This window comes from Palaemon carinicauda, chromosome 18 (assembly GCF_036898095.1).
Source record: "Palaemon carinicauda isolate YSFRI2023 chromosome 18, ASM3689809v2, whole genome shotgun sequence".
Classification (NCBI taxonomy): domain Eukaryota; kingdom Metazoa; phylum Arthropoda; class Malacostraca; order Decapoda; family Palaemonidae; genus Palaemon; species Palaemon carinicauda.
Window position 1 is genome coordinate 12703080 of NC_090742.1, and position 19381 is coordinate 12722460.

The window sequence follows — 19381 nt, forward strand, 5'->3', positions numbered from 1 at the left end:
ATTGGCGAAGATGCTGGGATAGGATTCATTCTCAATAAAACTATATTATTGTTCCAGATATGTTTGGGGGCAGTGTTTAACTTTGATGACAAACACCATATCCATTATTGGCGAAGATGCTGGGATAGGATTCATTCTCAATAAAACTATATTATTGTTCCAGGTATGTTTGAGACCAGTATTTAACTTTGATAGCCAACACCATATCCAATATTGGTGAAGATGCTGGGATACGATTCATTCTCAATAAAACTATATTGTTCCAGGAATGTTTGAGGGCAGTATTTAACTTTGATAGCCAACACCATATCCATTATTGGCGAAGATGCTGGGATAAGATTCATTCTCAATAAAACTATATTGTTCCAGGAATGTTTGAGGGCAGTATTTAACTTTGCTGACCTACACCATATCCAATATTGGCGAAGATGCTGGGATAGGATTCATTCTCAATAAAACTATATTATTGTTCCACGTATGTTTGAGACCAGTATTTAACTTTGATAGCCAACACCATATCCAATATTGGCGAAGATGCTGGGATAGGATTCAATCTCAATAAAACTATATTATTGTTCCAGATATGTTTGAGGGCAGTATTTAACTTTGATAGCCAACAGCATATCCAATATTGGCGAAGATACTGGGATAGGATTCATTCTCAATAAAACTATATTATTGTTCCAGGTATGTTTGAGACCAGTATTTAACTTTGATAGCCAACACCATATCCAATATTGGTGAAGATGCTGGGATAGGATTCATTCTCAATAAAACTATATTGTTCCAGGAATGTTTGAGGGCAGTATTTAACTTTGATAGCCAACACCATATCCATTATTGGCGAAGATGCTGGGATAGGATTCATTCTCAATAAAACTATATTATTGTTCCAGATATGTTTGAGGGCAGTATTTAACTTTGATAGCCAACACCATATCCAATATTGGTGAAGATGCTGGGATAGGATTCATTCTCAATAAAACTATATTATTGTTCCAGATATGTTTGAGGGCAGTATTTAACTTTGATAGCCAACACCATATCCAATATTGGCGAAGATGCTGGGATACAATTCATACTCAATAAAACTATATTATTGTTCCAGGTATGTTTGAGACCAGTATTCAACTTTGATAGCCAACACCATATCCAATATTGGTGAAGATGCTGGGATAGGATTCATTCTCAATAAAACTATATTGTTCAAGGAATGTTTGAGGGCAGTATTTAACTTTGATAGCCAACACCATATCCAATATTGGCGAAGATGCTGGGATAGGATTCATTCTCAATAAAACTATATTATTGTTCCAGATATGTTTGAGGGCAGTATTTAACTTTGATAGCCAACACCATATCCAATATTGGTGAAGATGCTGGGATAGGGTTCATTCTCAATAAAACTATATTATTGTTCCAGATATGTTTGAGGGCAGTATTTAACTTTGATGACCAACACTATATCCATTATTGGCGAAGATGCTAGGATAGGATTCATTCTCAATAAAACTATATCATTGTTCCAGATATGTTTGAGGGCAGTATTTAACTTTGATAGCCAACACCATATCCAATATTGGCGAAGATGCTGGGATAGGATTCATTCTCAATAAAACAATATTATTGTTCCAGATATGTTTGAGGGCAGTATTTAACTTTGATAGCCAACACCCTATCCAATATTGGCGAAGATGCTGGGATAGGATTCAATCTCAATAAAACTATATTGTTCCAGGAATGTTTGAGGGCAGTATTTAACTTTGATAGCCAACACCATATCCAATATTAGCGAAGATGCTGGGATAGGATTCATTCTCAATAAAACTATATTATTGTTCCAGATATGTTTGAGGGCAGTATTTAACTTTGATAGCCAACACCATATCCAATATTGGCGAAGATGCTGGGATAGGATTCATTCTCAATAAAACTATATTATTGTTCCAGATATGTTTGAGACCAGTATTTAACTTTGATAGCCAACACCATATCCAATATTGGCGAAGATGCTGGGATAGGATTCATTCTCAATAAAACTATATTATTGTTCCAGATATGTTTGAGACCAGTATTTAACTTTGATAGCCAACACCATATCCAATATTGGTGAAGATGCTGGGATAGGATTCATTCTCAATAAAACTATATTATTGTTCCAGGTATGTTTGAGACCAGTATTTAACTTTGATAGCCAACACCATATCCATTATTGGCGAAGATGCTGGGATAGGATTCATTCTCAATAAAACTATATTATTGTTCCAGGTATGTTTGAGGGCAGTATTTAACTTTGATAGCCAACACCATATCCAATATTGGCGAAGATGCTGGGATAGGATTCATTCTCAATAAAACTATATTATTGTTCCAGGAATGTTTGAGGGCAGTATTTAACTTTGATGACCAACACCATATCCAATATTGGCGAAGATGCTGGGATAGGATTCATTCTCAATAAAACTATATTATTGTTCCAAGAATGTTTGAGGGCAGTATTTAACTTTGATGACCAACACCATATCCATTATTGGCGAAGATGCTGGGATAGGATTCATTCTCAATAAAACTATATTATTGTTCCAAGAATGTTTGAGGGCAGTATTTAACTTTGATGACCAACACCATATCCATTATTGGCGAAGATGCTGGGATAGGATTCATTCTCAATAAAACTATATTATTGTTCCAAGAATGTTTGAGGGCAGTATTTAACTTTGATGACCAACACCATATCCGGTATTGGCGAAGATGCTGGGATAGGATTCATTCTCAATAAAACTATATCATTGTTCCAGGTATGTTTGAGGGCAGTATTTAACTTTGATGACCAACACCATATCCGGTATTGGCGAAGATGCTTAGGGTAGGAATCATTCTCAATAAAACTATATCATTGTTCCAAGTATGTTTGGGGGCAGTATTTAACTTTGATGACCAACACCATATCCAATATTGGTGAAGATGCTTAGGGTAGGAATCATTTTCAATAAAACTATATTATTGTTCCAGGTATGTTTGAGGCCAGTATTTAACTTTGATGACCAACACCATATCCAATATTGGTGAAGATGCTTAGGGTAGGATTAATTTTCAATAAAACTATATCATTGTTCCAGGAATGTTTGAGGGCAGTATTTAACTTTGATGACCAACACCATATCCAATATTGGTGAAGATGCTTAGGGTAGGATTAATTTTCAATAAAACTATATCATTGTTCCAGGTATGTTTGAGACCAGTATTTAACTTTGCTGACCTACACCATATCCAATATTGGCGAAGATGCTGCGATAGGATTCATTTTCAATAAAACTATATCATTGTTCCATTTATGTTTGAGGGCAGTATTTAACTTTGATGACCAACACCATATCCAATATTGGCGAAGATGCTGGGATAGGATTCATTCTCAATAAAACTATATAATTGTTCCGGTTATCTTTGAAGGCAGTATTTAACTTTGAGGACCTACACCATATCCAGTATTGGTGACTACCGTTGAGAGGGAACCCATGCAAAGAAACGCAGCAACGGGAAGACAACTAGATGTAACCTCATGCAGAACAATCACAGTAAACCCAGAGGAACGCCACAACACAACCCCATTTCAACATTTCTTCTGGATATCAAGAAAGAGGCAAATATTCTACTTGTATTTGCTCATTGTTGGGACCAAGTAAGGCAGGATTGAAATTATTTACCAGTAGGCATTAGGTGGTAAAATTTCACCATAAGGGAATGATAGTTTACATAAAACAAAAAGTGTAAACTACTTCTAGTTGCTTGCATAAACACACAAAAGGTACAATTAACATAGAAATTAGGTTAGAATTAACTTTTTGAGTAAGTAACGAGTTAGTTTTGTAGATTTTATTTGCCTAACCTAATTATTATTATTGTTATTATTATTATAATTACTTGGTAAGGTACAACCCTAGTTGGAAAAGCAGGATGCTATAAGCCCAGGGGCTCCAACAGGGAAATTAGCCTAGTGAGAAAAGAAAACAAGGAAAGATAAGATATTTTAAGAACAGTAACATTAACATAAATATCTCCTATATAAACTATAAAAACTTTAACTAAACAAGAGGAAAAGAAATCAGATAGAACAGTCTGCCCGAGTGTACCCTCAAGCAAGAGAACTCTAACCCAAGACAGTGGAAGACCATGGTACAGAGGCTTTGTTATTACCCAAGGCTAGAGAAAAATGGTTGGATTTTGGAGTGTGCTTCTCCTAGAAGAGCTGCTTACCATAACTAAATTCTCTTCTACCGTACCAAGAGGAAAGTGGCCACTCTGCCATAACAGTGCAGTAGTTAATCCCTTGGGTGAAGAAGAATTGTTTGATAATCTCAGTGTTGTCAGGTGTATGTGGACATAGCAGAATATGTAAAGTATAGGCCAGAATAATCGGTGTGCGTGTAGGCAAAGGGAAAATAAACCGTAACTGTCTGGCCAGTCATAGGACCCAATAACTCTCTAGCGGTAGTATCTCAACGGGTAGCTGGTGCCCTACTAATTCAGGTAAGAAGTCAAAATGCCCCTGGGCATTGAACATCCAGAGAAGTTCAGCATGGTTGCTGAACCTAATTCTGTTGCAACACGATGGCAACAATGGTGTGAGGATGTTCAGGCAATTACTGTTATTTCACACAGAAATTGAAAGTAAGAAAATGTAAAACACTCACGTAATTGTATTACAAATACCTAGTTTTATTTGATTAAACATTCTCATATAAAAAGTGTATTTTCTGGTGATCTTTGACTAGAAATGGACAGTGAAATAATACCTATTATAATCAAAATAAGGAAAACAGAAATGTTTATTTCAAAACATGAATTTTTGAAAAAGGTTGCCTACATGTTAACAGATAACTGATTGAAATCTATTATTGATAATTGCCAAAATTATTCTTCATTTGCCAAAACTATTCATCATTTATTTTTACACAACTCATGATGAATATTTGTTTACACGATATCTATCTCTTTCGTCAACAATTTATAGGAAGTCTCACGATAATATTGCAATATACTTTTTAATACTTTGGGCCAATTCAGTCCGATATTTAAGGTTTATCTATTTTTTATATGTGATTTTTTTTTCGTAACAGTTTATTATATTTATTTTCGAGGCAAGTTTTTATGAATCATTGAATAATCATCAGTAACTCTACGCTGAATATTAAAAAAAAATATATTTCCTAAATAATTCATAGAGAAAAGGTTATATACATATGGCACAAACCAACCATTATTAGTCAAAATGCTTTAAATATAAAAGCATTCATAAAATTATTTATTTAATAAATTACATATAAAAAAGATGCTAAAACTGCTGAAAAAAAGATATCCAATGAAATCCTCAAAAGATTTAATAAAGAAATTTATACGTTAAAACTCCTAATGTGGTTTAACATTTGTCTTTAAGAGATCTGGATGTGAAAACCAAGCATCGATTTTTCCGTATCCTAGAAATTCGTATCCTTTTTTTTGTAGGAATTTCGTCAGGAATTCCTTCCCCTCGGGAATGTGGGCCACCTCAATGCACATCAGCCTAAACTTGATCTTATCCCATGGAATGGTCTTCAGAATCTAAAAGGAAAAGAAGAAAATCGAAATTTGGAAATCGTGATTTTGAAAAGGACTTCTTCATTGATGTTCCAAATTTGAAATTTTGTTTTCAAATCAACAGAAAAGGTGATATCACTTTCACTAATGGAAAGAAACGTAATTTCTCGAAAGAAAGAAAAGACAGGATGATGATTAGCAATGTGTTTGCGTTGTTTCCAGCAATATTTGCTGAAAATGCAGTTTCACATGGTAAACGCCAGACTGGGGTTCGAGTCCCGCTTAGTCTCGCTAGTTCCTTTGGTCGCTGCAACCTCACCATCCTTGTGAGCTAAGGATAAGGGGTTTGGGGGAGCCTATAGGTCTATCTGCTGAGTCATCAGCAGCCATTACCTGACCTTCCTTTATCCTAGGCTTGGGCGTTGATCATATGTATATATATGTATATATGTATATATGTATATATGGTCAGTCTCTAGGGCATTGTCCTACTCGATAGGGCAATGTCACTTTCCCTTGCCTCTGCCTTTCATGAGCGGCCTTTAAACCTTTAAATTACATCACCTTACGTTTGGAAACACAACAAAAGGCATATGGTCTATAATGATATTCAGTTATATGTAAAATAGTCTCACATTATTCTATGATTCATCAAAATCACAACGAAAGGATTGAAGTACAGAATTGATGAATTCGAAAAATAGCTGGTGTTGAAGATATCCTGATTTTCTTTGGGAATATGTATCAGTTTGTTATCGTTGTTAAAACCAAACAATATCAAAACATCAACCAATATAGAACAAGAATACACACGCACACACACAAGAATATATATATGTATAAATATATATATATATATATATATATATATATATATATATATATATATATACAAATATATATATACATATATACATATATATACATATACATATACATATATATGTATATATATACTATATATAATATATATTTATATATATATAGCATATATATACAGTATATATATATATATATATATATGTGTGTGTGTGTGTGTGTGTGTGTGTATATATATATATATATATATATATATATATATATATATATATATATATATATATATATATTGTAACATTATTGCTATATATTTCTAAATTATTTAAGTTTTATAGATGTATAAGGTTAAATATACTGTAGACTTATTGTTTACTTTCTTTAATAGGTTGTCTTTTCACTGGTGGTTATGTTAGTGTTTATAATGGACTAACGGCTGTTTTATATTTTCAAGTGGTGTGGATTACGTGGCTGCGCTCCTGCGTGAACGGAGTTTTGGAGGGGCTTTTTTTGAGGATGGTTCCTCAGTGTGTTTCTGAGCCTCCAACCTTGTAGGGCACGACATTTGTGATTGGATCTATATTATTCCACGCCTTTGCAGAGCCACATTGTGAAGCTGTTGAGCTTGTTTTGGATATCCTTTCTCTGCAGCAAGGACGTTTCATCCTACATTTTGTGTACTGCCCTTGGTTCAGTAAAAGCCAAGGGGACCTCTCTGTCCCAAGGTAATAATATTTATACCTATTTAAGTATCGTGATCACGACCTGTCAGCTGACGTCATTACTGGAGCTTGTGAAAGCCTTTCAATCAAACCAGCCATCGTCCACTAGATAGGGATATTTTAGTTTGTATTTGTTAGGATGTTCTCACTTTTTGTTGGCCTTCTCCTTTCTGGACCCTCTCTCCATTTAGTATGCATGTGTTGATGACCTTTCTGTAATCGTGTAATTGTTTTCTTTTACAGGGAGTTAAGATTGAGTGTGTATCATTTATTAATGTATTATTGTGGTTCAGGTGTTATTTCTGTCTAGTTATTATGTATTAAAATTAAGGAAATTTTTGAGGTATTTTCTTTGTCCCCTTGAGTTGACTTTGCACTCGTATTGATGTTTGGTTACTATTCCACCTTTAGTGGACTTGGTACTGTATGATGGTGAATACTATTTGATAAGTGTAGTGTTTTGAGTGGTGGTCAAAGCCAGCCATCACAAGTGGCGACCGTGACAATATATATATACATATATATATATATATATATATATATATATATATATATATATATATATATATATATATATATATATATATATATTTATATATATATATATATATATATATATATATATATATATATATATATGTATGTATGTATATATATACATATAAAACTCATGTTTATATTATTTTTGTGATTTCTGTCGTTCAAAAAGTGGGTTTATTAGATCGGTCCAAATCTATCGTAGATGTTGACTAAGGACTTAAGATAAATTATTAGTAAATGACTGCATTGAATAAGATTAGACTAGATGCAAATAAAGTATTTCTTTAAATAAAAAAAAAGACTCACCTTGACTTCAAAAGACTCGATATCCAGAGATATGAAATCTACTACTTTAACATCCAGTGCTTGAAGAATAGAAAAGAACGGAAGTCCTTTTACGGTAATACCATTTCCACCTAGCTTACTGCCAAGGCCATTAGCCCTGGAAATGACCATGAATTAGTGTGAGGCAAAGAAGCTTTAGTATATAATTCGTTATTGTTCTCTTAAATTGAACTGAGTACTTCTGGTGGTAATTACTCACAACCTGGAAACATCATGTCAAACTGTATCGCACTTCAACGTTGGACTTGGTCTGCAGTGACAAAGAAAACGGGAATATTTCTACGCCATTTCCCTTACCCCAGTACACTATGTTCTTCATTCTATTAGTCCATTGAATTTATATATTGATATGGACCTACTGCTTAAATAGATTAAATCTGCCTTTTTAAAAGCTTTTTGAGTTCTAAGGAACATGCATAAAACAAAATTGAGTAATTTCAACACTAAAATTCGAAAATATGCAGTATAAATGTGGAAGAAAATGGTTTCAAAGTTCGAAAATCTGGCATTATATTTCCACATTTTTTAGAATATAAAACCTCATTTTGAAAGGTCTCACCAGACAATATTGTCCCATACAACATCGCACACTGTCTCCGGATTATGCTTAAAACCAACTTAAATTGCTTATAAAGACCTAATGTATGTTTTTATGTTGAACAGACTTACATAAGTCCTTTTATAGTCTACAAATCAAATATCTGTTTTAATGTTATTAATGTTTTTAAAATATTTTATTTTCATTTTCATTACTTCTTGTATCGTTTATTTACCCTATTTCCTTTCCTCACTGGGCTATTTTTTCCTGTTGGAGCCCTTGGAATTATAGCATCTTCCTTTTCCATCTAGGGTTGTAGCTTAGCTAGCAATAATAATAATAATGATAATAATAATAATAATATTTCCCTTCCTCATTGGGCTATTACTCCATGTTGGAGCCCTTTTATTGCATCCTGCTTTTTCAACTATGGTTGTAGCTTAGCTAGCAATACTAACAATAATAATAATAATAATAATAATAATAATAATAATTATATTTCCTTTCCTCATTGGGCTATTATTCCATGTTGGAGCCCTTTTATTGCATCTTGCTTTTTCAACTAGGGTTGTAGCTTAGCTAATAATAATAATAATAATAATAATAATAATAATAATAATAATTATATTTCCTTTCCTCACTGGGCTATTATTCCCTATTGGAGCCCTTGGGCTTATAGCATCTTGCTTTTCCACCTAGGGTTGTAGCTTACCTAGCAATAATAATAATAATAATAACAATAACAATAATAATAATAATAATAATAATAATAATAAGATAATTTCGCTCCTCAAACGTGCAACTCCTTACTTCATCGATACTTCGGACGCAGAAGTTGTCTGTGAGAGAGCGGCGTGAATGGCGTAGGCCTTCCTGTGTTTTTTCTTCAGTGCTTCGAAATAGGATGGGATGGCTTCGATCAGGAGTCCTCTCCAGCCCAGCTCCCTCTCGAAGAAGATCGAGTTGCTCAGCCTCTCTCCATCTGCAGCGCCAACCTCAACAAAGAACCCGTCTTTCTGAATCAAGGATATGGTCCATTAACCTTGACCTTGATCTTTGAACATACAGTACACTGTTAAAAATTTGGCGTTAAAAAAACGGTAAAAATCCTGGAATAAATGTTGCAGGGTATTTACCGTTTTTAAAAACTGATATATGGACGTGAAGGAGTGATATTATTGACACCAACCCGCAAGAGGTAGGGAAAAAATTACGGTCGCCTGTATTTTACTGAAATACGGCTGAAAACGGTATATTTTTTACGGAGAATTTCCCATTAACATTACGGTTTTTTTTCCATAGCATAGTTTAATAGTGAGATATTCCAATACTTCATCTCCTCCTACAGCTTTTAACGCAAAGGGCCTCGGTTAGATTTCGCTAGTCGTCTCTATCTTGAGCTTTTAAATCAATTCTTCGCCACTCATTCAATATCCAACTTTATGCTTCATTTTTTTGCCTTTCCAAGAATCTTTTATTGCAATTCCTTGTTATAATGTATCTGTTTTCTTTTCTTCACAATTCCATGATTGCAAGTCTGAACTGATAAAAAATGTTTCCATTATTTATGTGTACATAGCCATGAAAGTCCAAAATGATACACCAAGGTCGTTGCTAAGAAAAATTCTACAATTCCAAGACAAGTTTTACCTTCTTTCCTCATTCCCCTCGGTAGAATAAAGCTAATTTTCCAGGTCAATTGTATGGCAGATATTCTGAAGTGCTATAGTCATTTCTTTTTAGCGAGGCAGATTTGCACCGACTTGCAGGGGTGCCCTTTTAGCTCAGAAAAGTTTCCTGCTCGCTGATTGGTTGGACGAGATAATTCTAACCAATCAGATAGCAGGAAACGTTTCCGAGCTAAAGGGGCACCTCTGCGAGTCAGTGCAATGCGCATCATTAAGAAAATTTGAGTAAAGGTCTGCAGTTAATTCTATCAGACTTGCCTTCTCCACCAGAAGGCTCAGCACTACATACCATTTAAGAAGTTTTATTCCATCTACAACTAGTTTATGGAATGACCTTCCTAACCAGGCAGTAGAATCTGTGGAACTTCAGAAATTAAAAAATGCTGAGAAATATTTTTTTTTTTTTTTTTTTTATTTGGTTGAACAGCTTGATATGTCTCTCCTCATAGTATGTATATAACAGTTCTATTTTAACGTTGGTATTGATCTTAAGACATTTAACATTTTTATTCCATCTTCTCAGTTTATTCAATTCATTATTCCCTTTCCGCACTGGGCTATTTTCCTTGTTGGAGCCCTTAGGTTTGTAGCATCCAACTAGAATTATAGATTAGATAATAGTAATAATAAAAATAATAATAATAATAATAATAATAATAATAATGAAAATAATAAATGTAATAATAACAACAACAACAACAACAACAACAATAATAATAATAATAATAATAATAATAAAAATAATAATAATAATAATAATAATAATAATAATAATAATGATAATAATGACAGAAGGTAATCTCTTGGTTGAAGAGGAGTTGTCCAGTGGATAAACATCCCATTCATCATAAAATTATATTTAGATTAAATTCAGAGATAATTCGATTATACTCACCATTCCTCTCAGCATTTCATTCGCAATTCTTGACTGGTTGAATTGCGAAAAGTGAACTGCGCCAGACCTTGCAAGTTTGTAAGGTTGAACCGATGGAGGAACTAACAGTTCGCGACGAATGTATTCAATCAGTCTTGGATCTTCCTGGTCTGCTCCCTGCAAAAAAAAAAAAAAAAAAAAAAAATCTTAAGAATTTTGTGACATGTGGTGACATCATGTTACTTTTATTTTGACATACTAAAGGAAATACCAGCTGAGATTAACAGTCCCTGTTGAACTGAAAATCATTCATTTTCATTTTTTGACATGCGCAAGAAAATATCAGCTGGGATTAAGCACATCCTGTTGAACTGAAAATCATTTATTTTATTTATTTATTTTTTTTTTTGACATACTAAAAAAAATATCAGCTGGGATTAACACTTCCTGATGAACTGAAAATCATTGATTTTTATTTTGACATGCTAAAGGACATACCAGCTGAGATTAACAGTTCCTGTTGAACTGAAAATCATTGATTTTTATTTTGACATGCTAAAGGACATACCAGCTGAGATTAACAGTTCCTGTTGAACTGAAAATCATTGATTTTTATTTTGACATACTAAAGAAAATACCAGTTGAGATTAACAGTTCCTGTTGAACTGAAAATCATTGATTTTTATTTTGACATGCTAAAGGACATACCAGCTGAGATTAACAGTTCCTGTTGAACTGAAAATCATTGATTTTTATTTTGACATGCTAAAGGACATACCAGCTGGGATTAACAGTTCCTGTTGAACTGAAAATCATTGATTTTTATTTTGACATGCTAAAGGACATACCAGCTGGGATTAACAGTTCCTGTTGAACTGAAAATCATTGATTTTTATTTTGACATGCTAAAGGAAATACCAGCTGAGATTAACAGTTCCTGTTGAACTGAAAATCATTGATTTTTTGGAACATGCTAAAGGAAATAGCTATAATCAACAATTCCTGTTGAACTGAAAATCATTGATTTTTATTTTGACATACTATAGAAAATATCAGCTTTTGACAGTATTTTTATGCTAGCGATAATTAACACTTACGTTGAAATGAAAATTATAGATTTTCATTTGACAGTATTTATATGTTAGTGATAATTAACACCTTCGTTCAACTGAAAATGATAGATTTTCATTTGACGGCATTTTCATTCTAGAGATTATTAACTCTTATTCAAATAAAAATTATAGATTTTTACTCAACGATATTTTCATCCCAGTGATAATTATAACTTATGTTCAAGATTTTCAGTTGACAGTATTTTTATGCTAGTGATAATTAACACCTTCGTTCAACTGAAAGTTATAGATTTTCATTTGACAGTATTTCTATGCTAGTGATAATCAACACCTTCGTTCAACTGAAAGTTATAGATTTTCATTTGACAGTATTTTTATGCTAGTGATAAGTAACACCTTCGTTCAACTGAAAATTAGATTTCCATTTGACAGTATTTTTATGCTAGTGATAATTAACACCTTCGTTCAACTGAAAATTATAGATTTTCATTTGACAGTATTTTTATGCTAGGGATAATTAACACCTTCGTTCAACTGAAAGTTATAGAATATCATTTGACAGTATTTTTATGCTAGGGATAATTAACACCTTCGTTCAACTGAAAGTTATTGATTTTCATTTGACAGTATTTTTATGCTGGGGATAATTAACACCTTCGTTCAACTGAAAGTTATAGATTTTCATTTGACAGTATTTTTATGCTAGTGATAATTAACACCTTCGTTCAACTGAAAATTATAGATTTTCATTTGACAGTATTTATATGCTAGTGATAATTAACACCTTCGTTCAACTGAAAGTTATAGATTTTCATTTGACAGTATTTTTATGCTAGGGATAATTAACACCTTCGTTCAACTGAAAGTTATAGATTTTCATTTAACAGTATTTTTATGCTAGGGATAATTAACACCTTCGTTCAACTGAAAGTTATAGATTTTCATTTGACAGTATTTTTATGCTAGGGATAATTAACACCTTCGTTCAACTGAAAGTTATAGATTTTCATTTGACAGTACTTCTATGCTAGGGATAATTAACACCTTCGTTCAAATGAAAATTATAGATTTTCATTTGACAGTATTTCTATGCTAGGGATAATTAACACCTTCGTTCAACTGAAAATTATAGATTTTCATTTGACAGTATTTTTATGCTGGGGATAATTAACACCTTCGTTCAACTGAAAATTATAGATTTTCATTTGACAGTATTTTTATGCTGGTGATAATTAACACCTTCGTTCAGCTGAAAATTATAGATTTTCATTTGACAGTATTTTTATGCTGGTGATAATTAACACCTTCGTTCAACTGAAAATTATAGATTTTCATTTGACAGTATCTTTATGCTGTGATATTAACACCTTCGTTCAACTGAAAATTATAGATTTTCATTTGACAGTATTTTTATGCTGGTGATAATTAACACCTTCGTTCAACTGAAAATTATAGATTTTCATTTGACAGTATTTTTATGCTGGTGATAATTAACACCTTCGTTCAAATGAAAATTATAGATTTTCATTTGACAGTATTTTTATGCTAGGGATAATTAACACCTTCGTTCAAATGAAAATTATAGATTTTCATTTGACAGTATCTTTATGCTGTGATATTAACACCTTCGTTCAACTGAAAATTATAGATTTTAATTTGACAGTATTTTTATGCTAGTGATAATCAACACCTTCGTTCAACGGAAAATGATAGATTATCAATTGACGGTATTCTTAAACCAATAATGCTATATATTTCGAACTATATGGAAATAAAATAAACACAATATTACCGAGCAGAAAAACCATTAAAGAAAATATTCACCCTGAAATCATATGGACTGCAATTGCAGACTGAGGAAGTCTGCAGTTGATTTCCGTTGTTTGACTTCTGCACCTCGTCAGCAGAATTTGGAATGTCCATAATAGGCCTCGGTTCTGTTCAAACGATGATGCAAGTCCATGAGTTCGATAAATGACGTGTCAGCGATTTTCAATTTACGAATAGAAAGAGTGAATTGAAAATTATTCGCTCATTATCAGGCTGACATAAGTCTTTTTATAGTTTGTATATGAAATATCTGTTTTAAGGTTGTTAATTTTTTAAAAATATCTTATTTTAATTTTTCATCACTTCTTATCTTGCTTATTTATTTCCTTATATCCTTTCCTCACTGGGCTATTTTTCTCTGTTGCAGCCATTGGGCTTGTAGCATCTTGCTTTTCCAACTAGGATTGTAGCTTAGCTAATAATAATAATAATAATAATAATAATAATAATAATGAATAATATATTAGGTTACTGATCGAAAAACTATTGTAAGGATATTCAAAGGAAATTAGATAATAAACAACATGAATTTTAGTTTTTTTAAACTAGTTATTATATCATTGGTATAATAGATGTTTTAGTTTATTAGTTGAATAGTTGAAAAACTTGTGTAGAGGATTTTCTATTCAATTTAGGATTGTATTTATTGATATGATTACTGTGGATTTTCCCCATATTTATTTTCATGAGACAACTTCAAACCAATGATACTGCTTAACTTCTCGTATGCTAGAGAGATAATAATAATAATAATAATAATAATAATAATAATAATAATGATAATGATAATAACAATAATAATAATAATAATAGTAATAATAATAATGATAATAATAATATTATTATTATTAATAATAATAATAATAATAATAATAATGATGATGATGATGATAATAATTCTGTTCTGACACTGATATTAAAATTCAACTGTAAAATGCAGCAGACATATATCATATTTTGATAGATTTTTAAACTTACCTGATGTTACTGTGGTATTTTCGGTGGGGTAAATTATTAACATCAAACCAAGGGTTCCAACAATGGGGAGTATAACTCGAAGTGGACTTAGTCCCATTTTTCCCATTGTTCGCCTATTTTTTTCCTGAAAATTAAAATTTCATTTGTTTAAAAATTTAAAGATACATCATGAGCAGCACAGGAAAGGCAATGCCATAGAGACTGATCATATACAGTATATATATATATATATATATATATGTATATAGGTAGTAAGTTGGCCAGGGCACCAGCCACCCGTTGAAGTACTATCACTAGAGTGTTATGGGGTCCTTAGACTGGCCAGAGAGTACTACATTGGATCCTTCTCTCCGGTTACGGTTCACTTTCCCCTTGCCTACACATACACCGAATAGTCTGGCTTATTCTTTACAAATTCTCCTCTGTCCTCATACACCTAACAACACTGAAATTACCAAACAACTCTTGACCCAAGGGGTTAACAACTGCACTTTAATTGTTCAGTGGTTACTTTCCTCTTGGTAAGGGTAGAAGAGACTCTTTAGCTATGGTAAGCAGATCTTCTAGGACACCCCAAAATCAAACCATTGTTCTCTAGTCTTGGGTAGTGCCATAGCCTCTGTACAATGGTCTTCCACTGCCTTGGATTAGAGTTCTCTTGCTTGAGGGTACACTTGGGCACACTATTCTATCTAATTTCTCTTCCTCTTGTTTGTTAAAGTCTTTATAGTTTATATAGACAATATTTATTTTAATGTTACTGTTCTTAAAAATATTTTATTTTTTCTTATTTCCTTTCTTCACTGGGCTATTTTCCCTGTTGGGGCCCCTAGGCTTATAGCATCCTGTTTTTCCAACTAGGGTCGTAGCTTAGCAAGTAATAATGATAATAATAATATTAATAATATAAATATAATCTATATATATACATAAATATATATACATATACATATATAGACGGTGTATATATACTGTATATATATATATATATGTGTGTGTGTGTATATATATATATATATTTATATATATATATATATTTATATAAACCCCACAAAAACACACACACACACACACATATATATATATATATATATATACATATATATATATGTATATATATATATATATACTGTACATATATATGTAGCCAGACACTTGCGCATTATTATGTAGGGGAGATGGCATGGACTAGGAGTCTTTTAATGAAAATGCAATCCTTCCCAACCTATGCAGGATCTAAAAAAAGAATAAAAAAAAAAAAAAAAAAAAAAAAAACATTTTATCTACCGATACATACACCGTCCAGCATTGTCCTGGCACCTCAACTACATCTGTCCTACTACGTCTAGCAAGAGGCCATGAAAAATCACACCCATTAAGTCCTCCTCAGCCTCTCACCAACTCTTCCTTGAGCCCGCCGCTGTAATCGGCAGCGCCTTTGAGAGAGAGAGAGAGAGAGAGAGAGAGAGAGAGAGTAATTCTGATATGGTAAAAGATCTGTAACTGAAATTATGAGTTTCTCTTTACTAAAGATGAAAAGAGAGAGAGAGAGAGAGAGAGAGAGAGAGAGAGAGAGAGAGAGAGTAATTCTGATATGGTAAAAGATCTGTAACTGAAATTATAAGTTTCTCTTTACTAAAGATGAAAAGAGAGAGAGAGAGAGAGAGAGAGAGAGAGTAATTCTGATATGGTAAAAGATCTGTAACTGAAATTATGAGTTTCTCTTTACTAAAGATGAAAAGAGAGAGAGAGAGAGAGAGAGAGAGAGAGAGAGAGTAATTCTGATATGGTAAAAGATCTGTAACTGAAATTATGAGTTTCTCTTACTAAAGATGAAAAGAGAGAGAGAGAGAGAGAGAGAGAGAGAGAGAGTAATTCTGATATGGTAAAAGATCTGTAACTGAAATTATGAGTTTCTCTTTACTAAAGATGAAAAGAGAGAGAGAGAGAGAGAGAGAGAGAGATTAACCTCCTGATTGAGAAGCCAGAAAGCTGATAAACTCAACCTAGTATGAGAGAGAGAGAGAGAGAGAGAGATTAACCTCCTGATTGAGAAGCCAGAAAGCTGATAAACTCAACCTAGTATGAGAGAGAGAGAGAGAGAGAGAGAGAGAGAGAGAGAGATTAACCTCCTGATTGAGAAGCCAGAAAGCTGATAAACTCAACCTAGTATGAGAGAGAGAGAGAGAGAGAGAGAGAGAGAGTAATTTTGATATGGTAAAAGATCTGTAACTGAAATTATGAGTTTCTCTTTACTAAAGATGAAAAGAGAGAGAGAGAGAGAGAGAGAGAGAGAGAGAGAGTAATTCTGATATGGTAAAAGATCTGTAACTGAAATTATGAGTTTCTCTTTACTAAAGATGAAAAGAGAGAGAGAGAGAGAGAGAGAGAGAGAGAGAGTAATTCTGATATGGTAAAAGATCTGTAACTGAAATTATGAGTTTCTCTTTACTAAAGATGAAAAGAGAGAGAGAGAGAGAGAGAGAGAGAGAGATTAACCTCCTGATTGAGAAGCCAGAAAGCTGATAAACTCAACCTAGTATGAGAGAGAGAGAGAGAGAGAGAGAGAGAGATTAACCTCCTGATTGAGAAGCCAGAAAGCTGATAAACTCAACCTAGTATGAGAGAGAGAGAGAGAGAGAGAGAGAGAGAGATTAACCTCCTGATTGAGAAGCCAGAAAGCTGATAAACTCAACCTAGTATGAGAGAGAGAGAGAGAGAGAGAGAGAGAGAGAGATTAACCTCCTGATTGAGAAGCCAGAAAGCTGATAAACTCAACCTAGTATGAGAGAGAGAGAGAGAGAGAGAGAGAGAGAGAGATTAACCTCCTGATTGAGAAGCCAGAAAGCTGATAAACTCAACCTAGTATGAGAGAGAGAGAGAGAGAGAGAGAGAGAGAGAGAGTAATTTTGATATGGTAAAAGATCTGTAACTGAAATTATGAGTTTCTCTTTACTAAAGATGAAAAGAGAGAGAGAGAGAGAGAGAGAGAGAGAGAGAGAGAGAGAGTAATTCTGATATGGTAAAAGATCTGTAACTGAAATTATGAGTTTCTCTTTACTAAAGATGAAAAGAGAGAGAGAGAGAGAGAGAGAGAGAGAGAGAGAGAGAGAGTAATTCTGATATGGTAAAAGATCTGTAACTGAAATTATGAGTTTCTCTTTACTAAAGATGAAAAGAGAGAGAGAGAGAGAGAGAGAGAGAGAGAGAGATTAACCTCCTGATTGAGAAGCCAGAAAGCTGATAAACTCAACCTAGTATGAGAGAGAGAGAGAGAGAGAGAGAGAGAGATTAACCTCCTGATTGAGAAGCCAGAAAGCTGATAAACTCAACCTAGTATGAGAGAGAGAGAGAGAGAGAGAGAGAGATTAACCTCCTGATTGAGAAGCCAGAAAGCTGATAAACTCAACCTAGTATGAGAGAGAGAGAGAGAGAGAGAGAGAGAGAGAGAGTAATTTTGATATGGTAAAAGATCTGTAACTGAAATTATGAGTTTCTCTTTACTAAAGATGAAAAGAGAGAGAGAGAGAGAGAGAGAGAGAGAGAGAGAGTAATTCTGATATGGTAAAAGATCTGTAACTGAAATTATGAGTTTCTCTTTACTAAAGATGAAAAGAGAGAGAGAGAGAGAGAGAGAGAGAGAGAGAGAGAGAGTAATTCTGATATGGTAAAAGATCTGTAACTGAAATTATGAGTTTCTCTTTACTAAAGATGAAAAGAGAGAGAGAGAGAGAGAGAGAGAGAGAGAGATTAACCTCCTGATTTAGAAGACAGGAAACTAACAAAACTCAACCTGGTATGAGAGAGAGAGAGAGAGAGAGAGAGAGAGAGATTAACCTCCTGATTTAGAAGACAGAAAACTAACAAAACTCAACCTGGTATGAGAGAGAGAGAGAGAGAGAGAGAGAGAGATTAACCTCCTGATTTAGAAGACAGGAAACTAACAAAACTCAACCTGGTATGAGAGAGAGAGAGAGAGAGATTAACCTCCTGATTAAGAAGTCAGAAAACTGACAAAACTCAATCACGTATGAAAGAGAGAGAGAGAGAGAGAGAGATTAACCTCCTGATTTAGAAGACAGGAAACTAACAAAACTCAACCTGGTATGAGAGAGAGAGAGAGAGAGAGAGAGAGAGAGAGAGAGAGAGAGATGTTTTTAAGACTCACCGTAACTACACCGTCAGAAGTCTGCCTCTCTTGCCCGCCACCCGTCGACCATCCGTCACCCTATCAAACTGGAGTCGAAGAGCGCAACCCTGACTGAAAGCGCCGAACAGATTGCCACACCCGTGACACCAGGCAAGTTTCCTGAAGTACCCGAGTTGTCAACTAGTCTTTAACTGTTGGGCTGCGCTTTGAATACGTGTGGTTCATTCACCACCTGAGTCACTCCCTGACAGTT

At 33.5% G+C, this 19381-nt stretch overlaps 2 protein-coding genes across 2 annotated transcripts in view; both read right to left on the bottom strand.

Annotated features, from left to right (window-relative positions):
- LOC137657613 (protein Star-like) overlaps positions 1-19171 on the bottom strand; it is a 213702-nt gene extending 194531 nt beyond the window's left edge. The window contains exon 1 of the mRNA XM_068391972.1: positions 19147-19171. The gene's annotated coding sequence lies outside the window, so the exon portion shown is untranslated. The remainder of the gene's footprint in view (positions 1-19146) is intronic.
- Positions 5407-14093, bottom strand: LOC137657168 (protein Star-like). The gene is made up of 5 exons (XM_068391514.1): positions 13995-14093; positions 11119-11274; positions 9346-9551; positions 7959-8094; positions 5407-5598 (listed from the first exon to the last, which is right to left on the bottom strand). Exons 1-5 carry the CDS (start codon positions 14091-14093, stop codon positions 5407-5409), a joined length of 789 nt encoding a protein of 262 aa, XP_068247615.1.
- Positions 19172-19381: the final 210 nt, after the last annotated feature.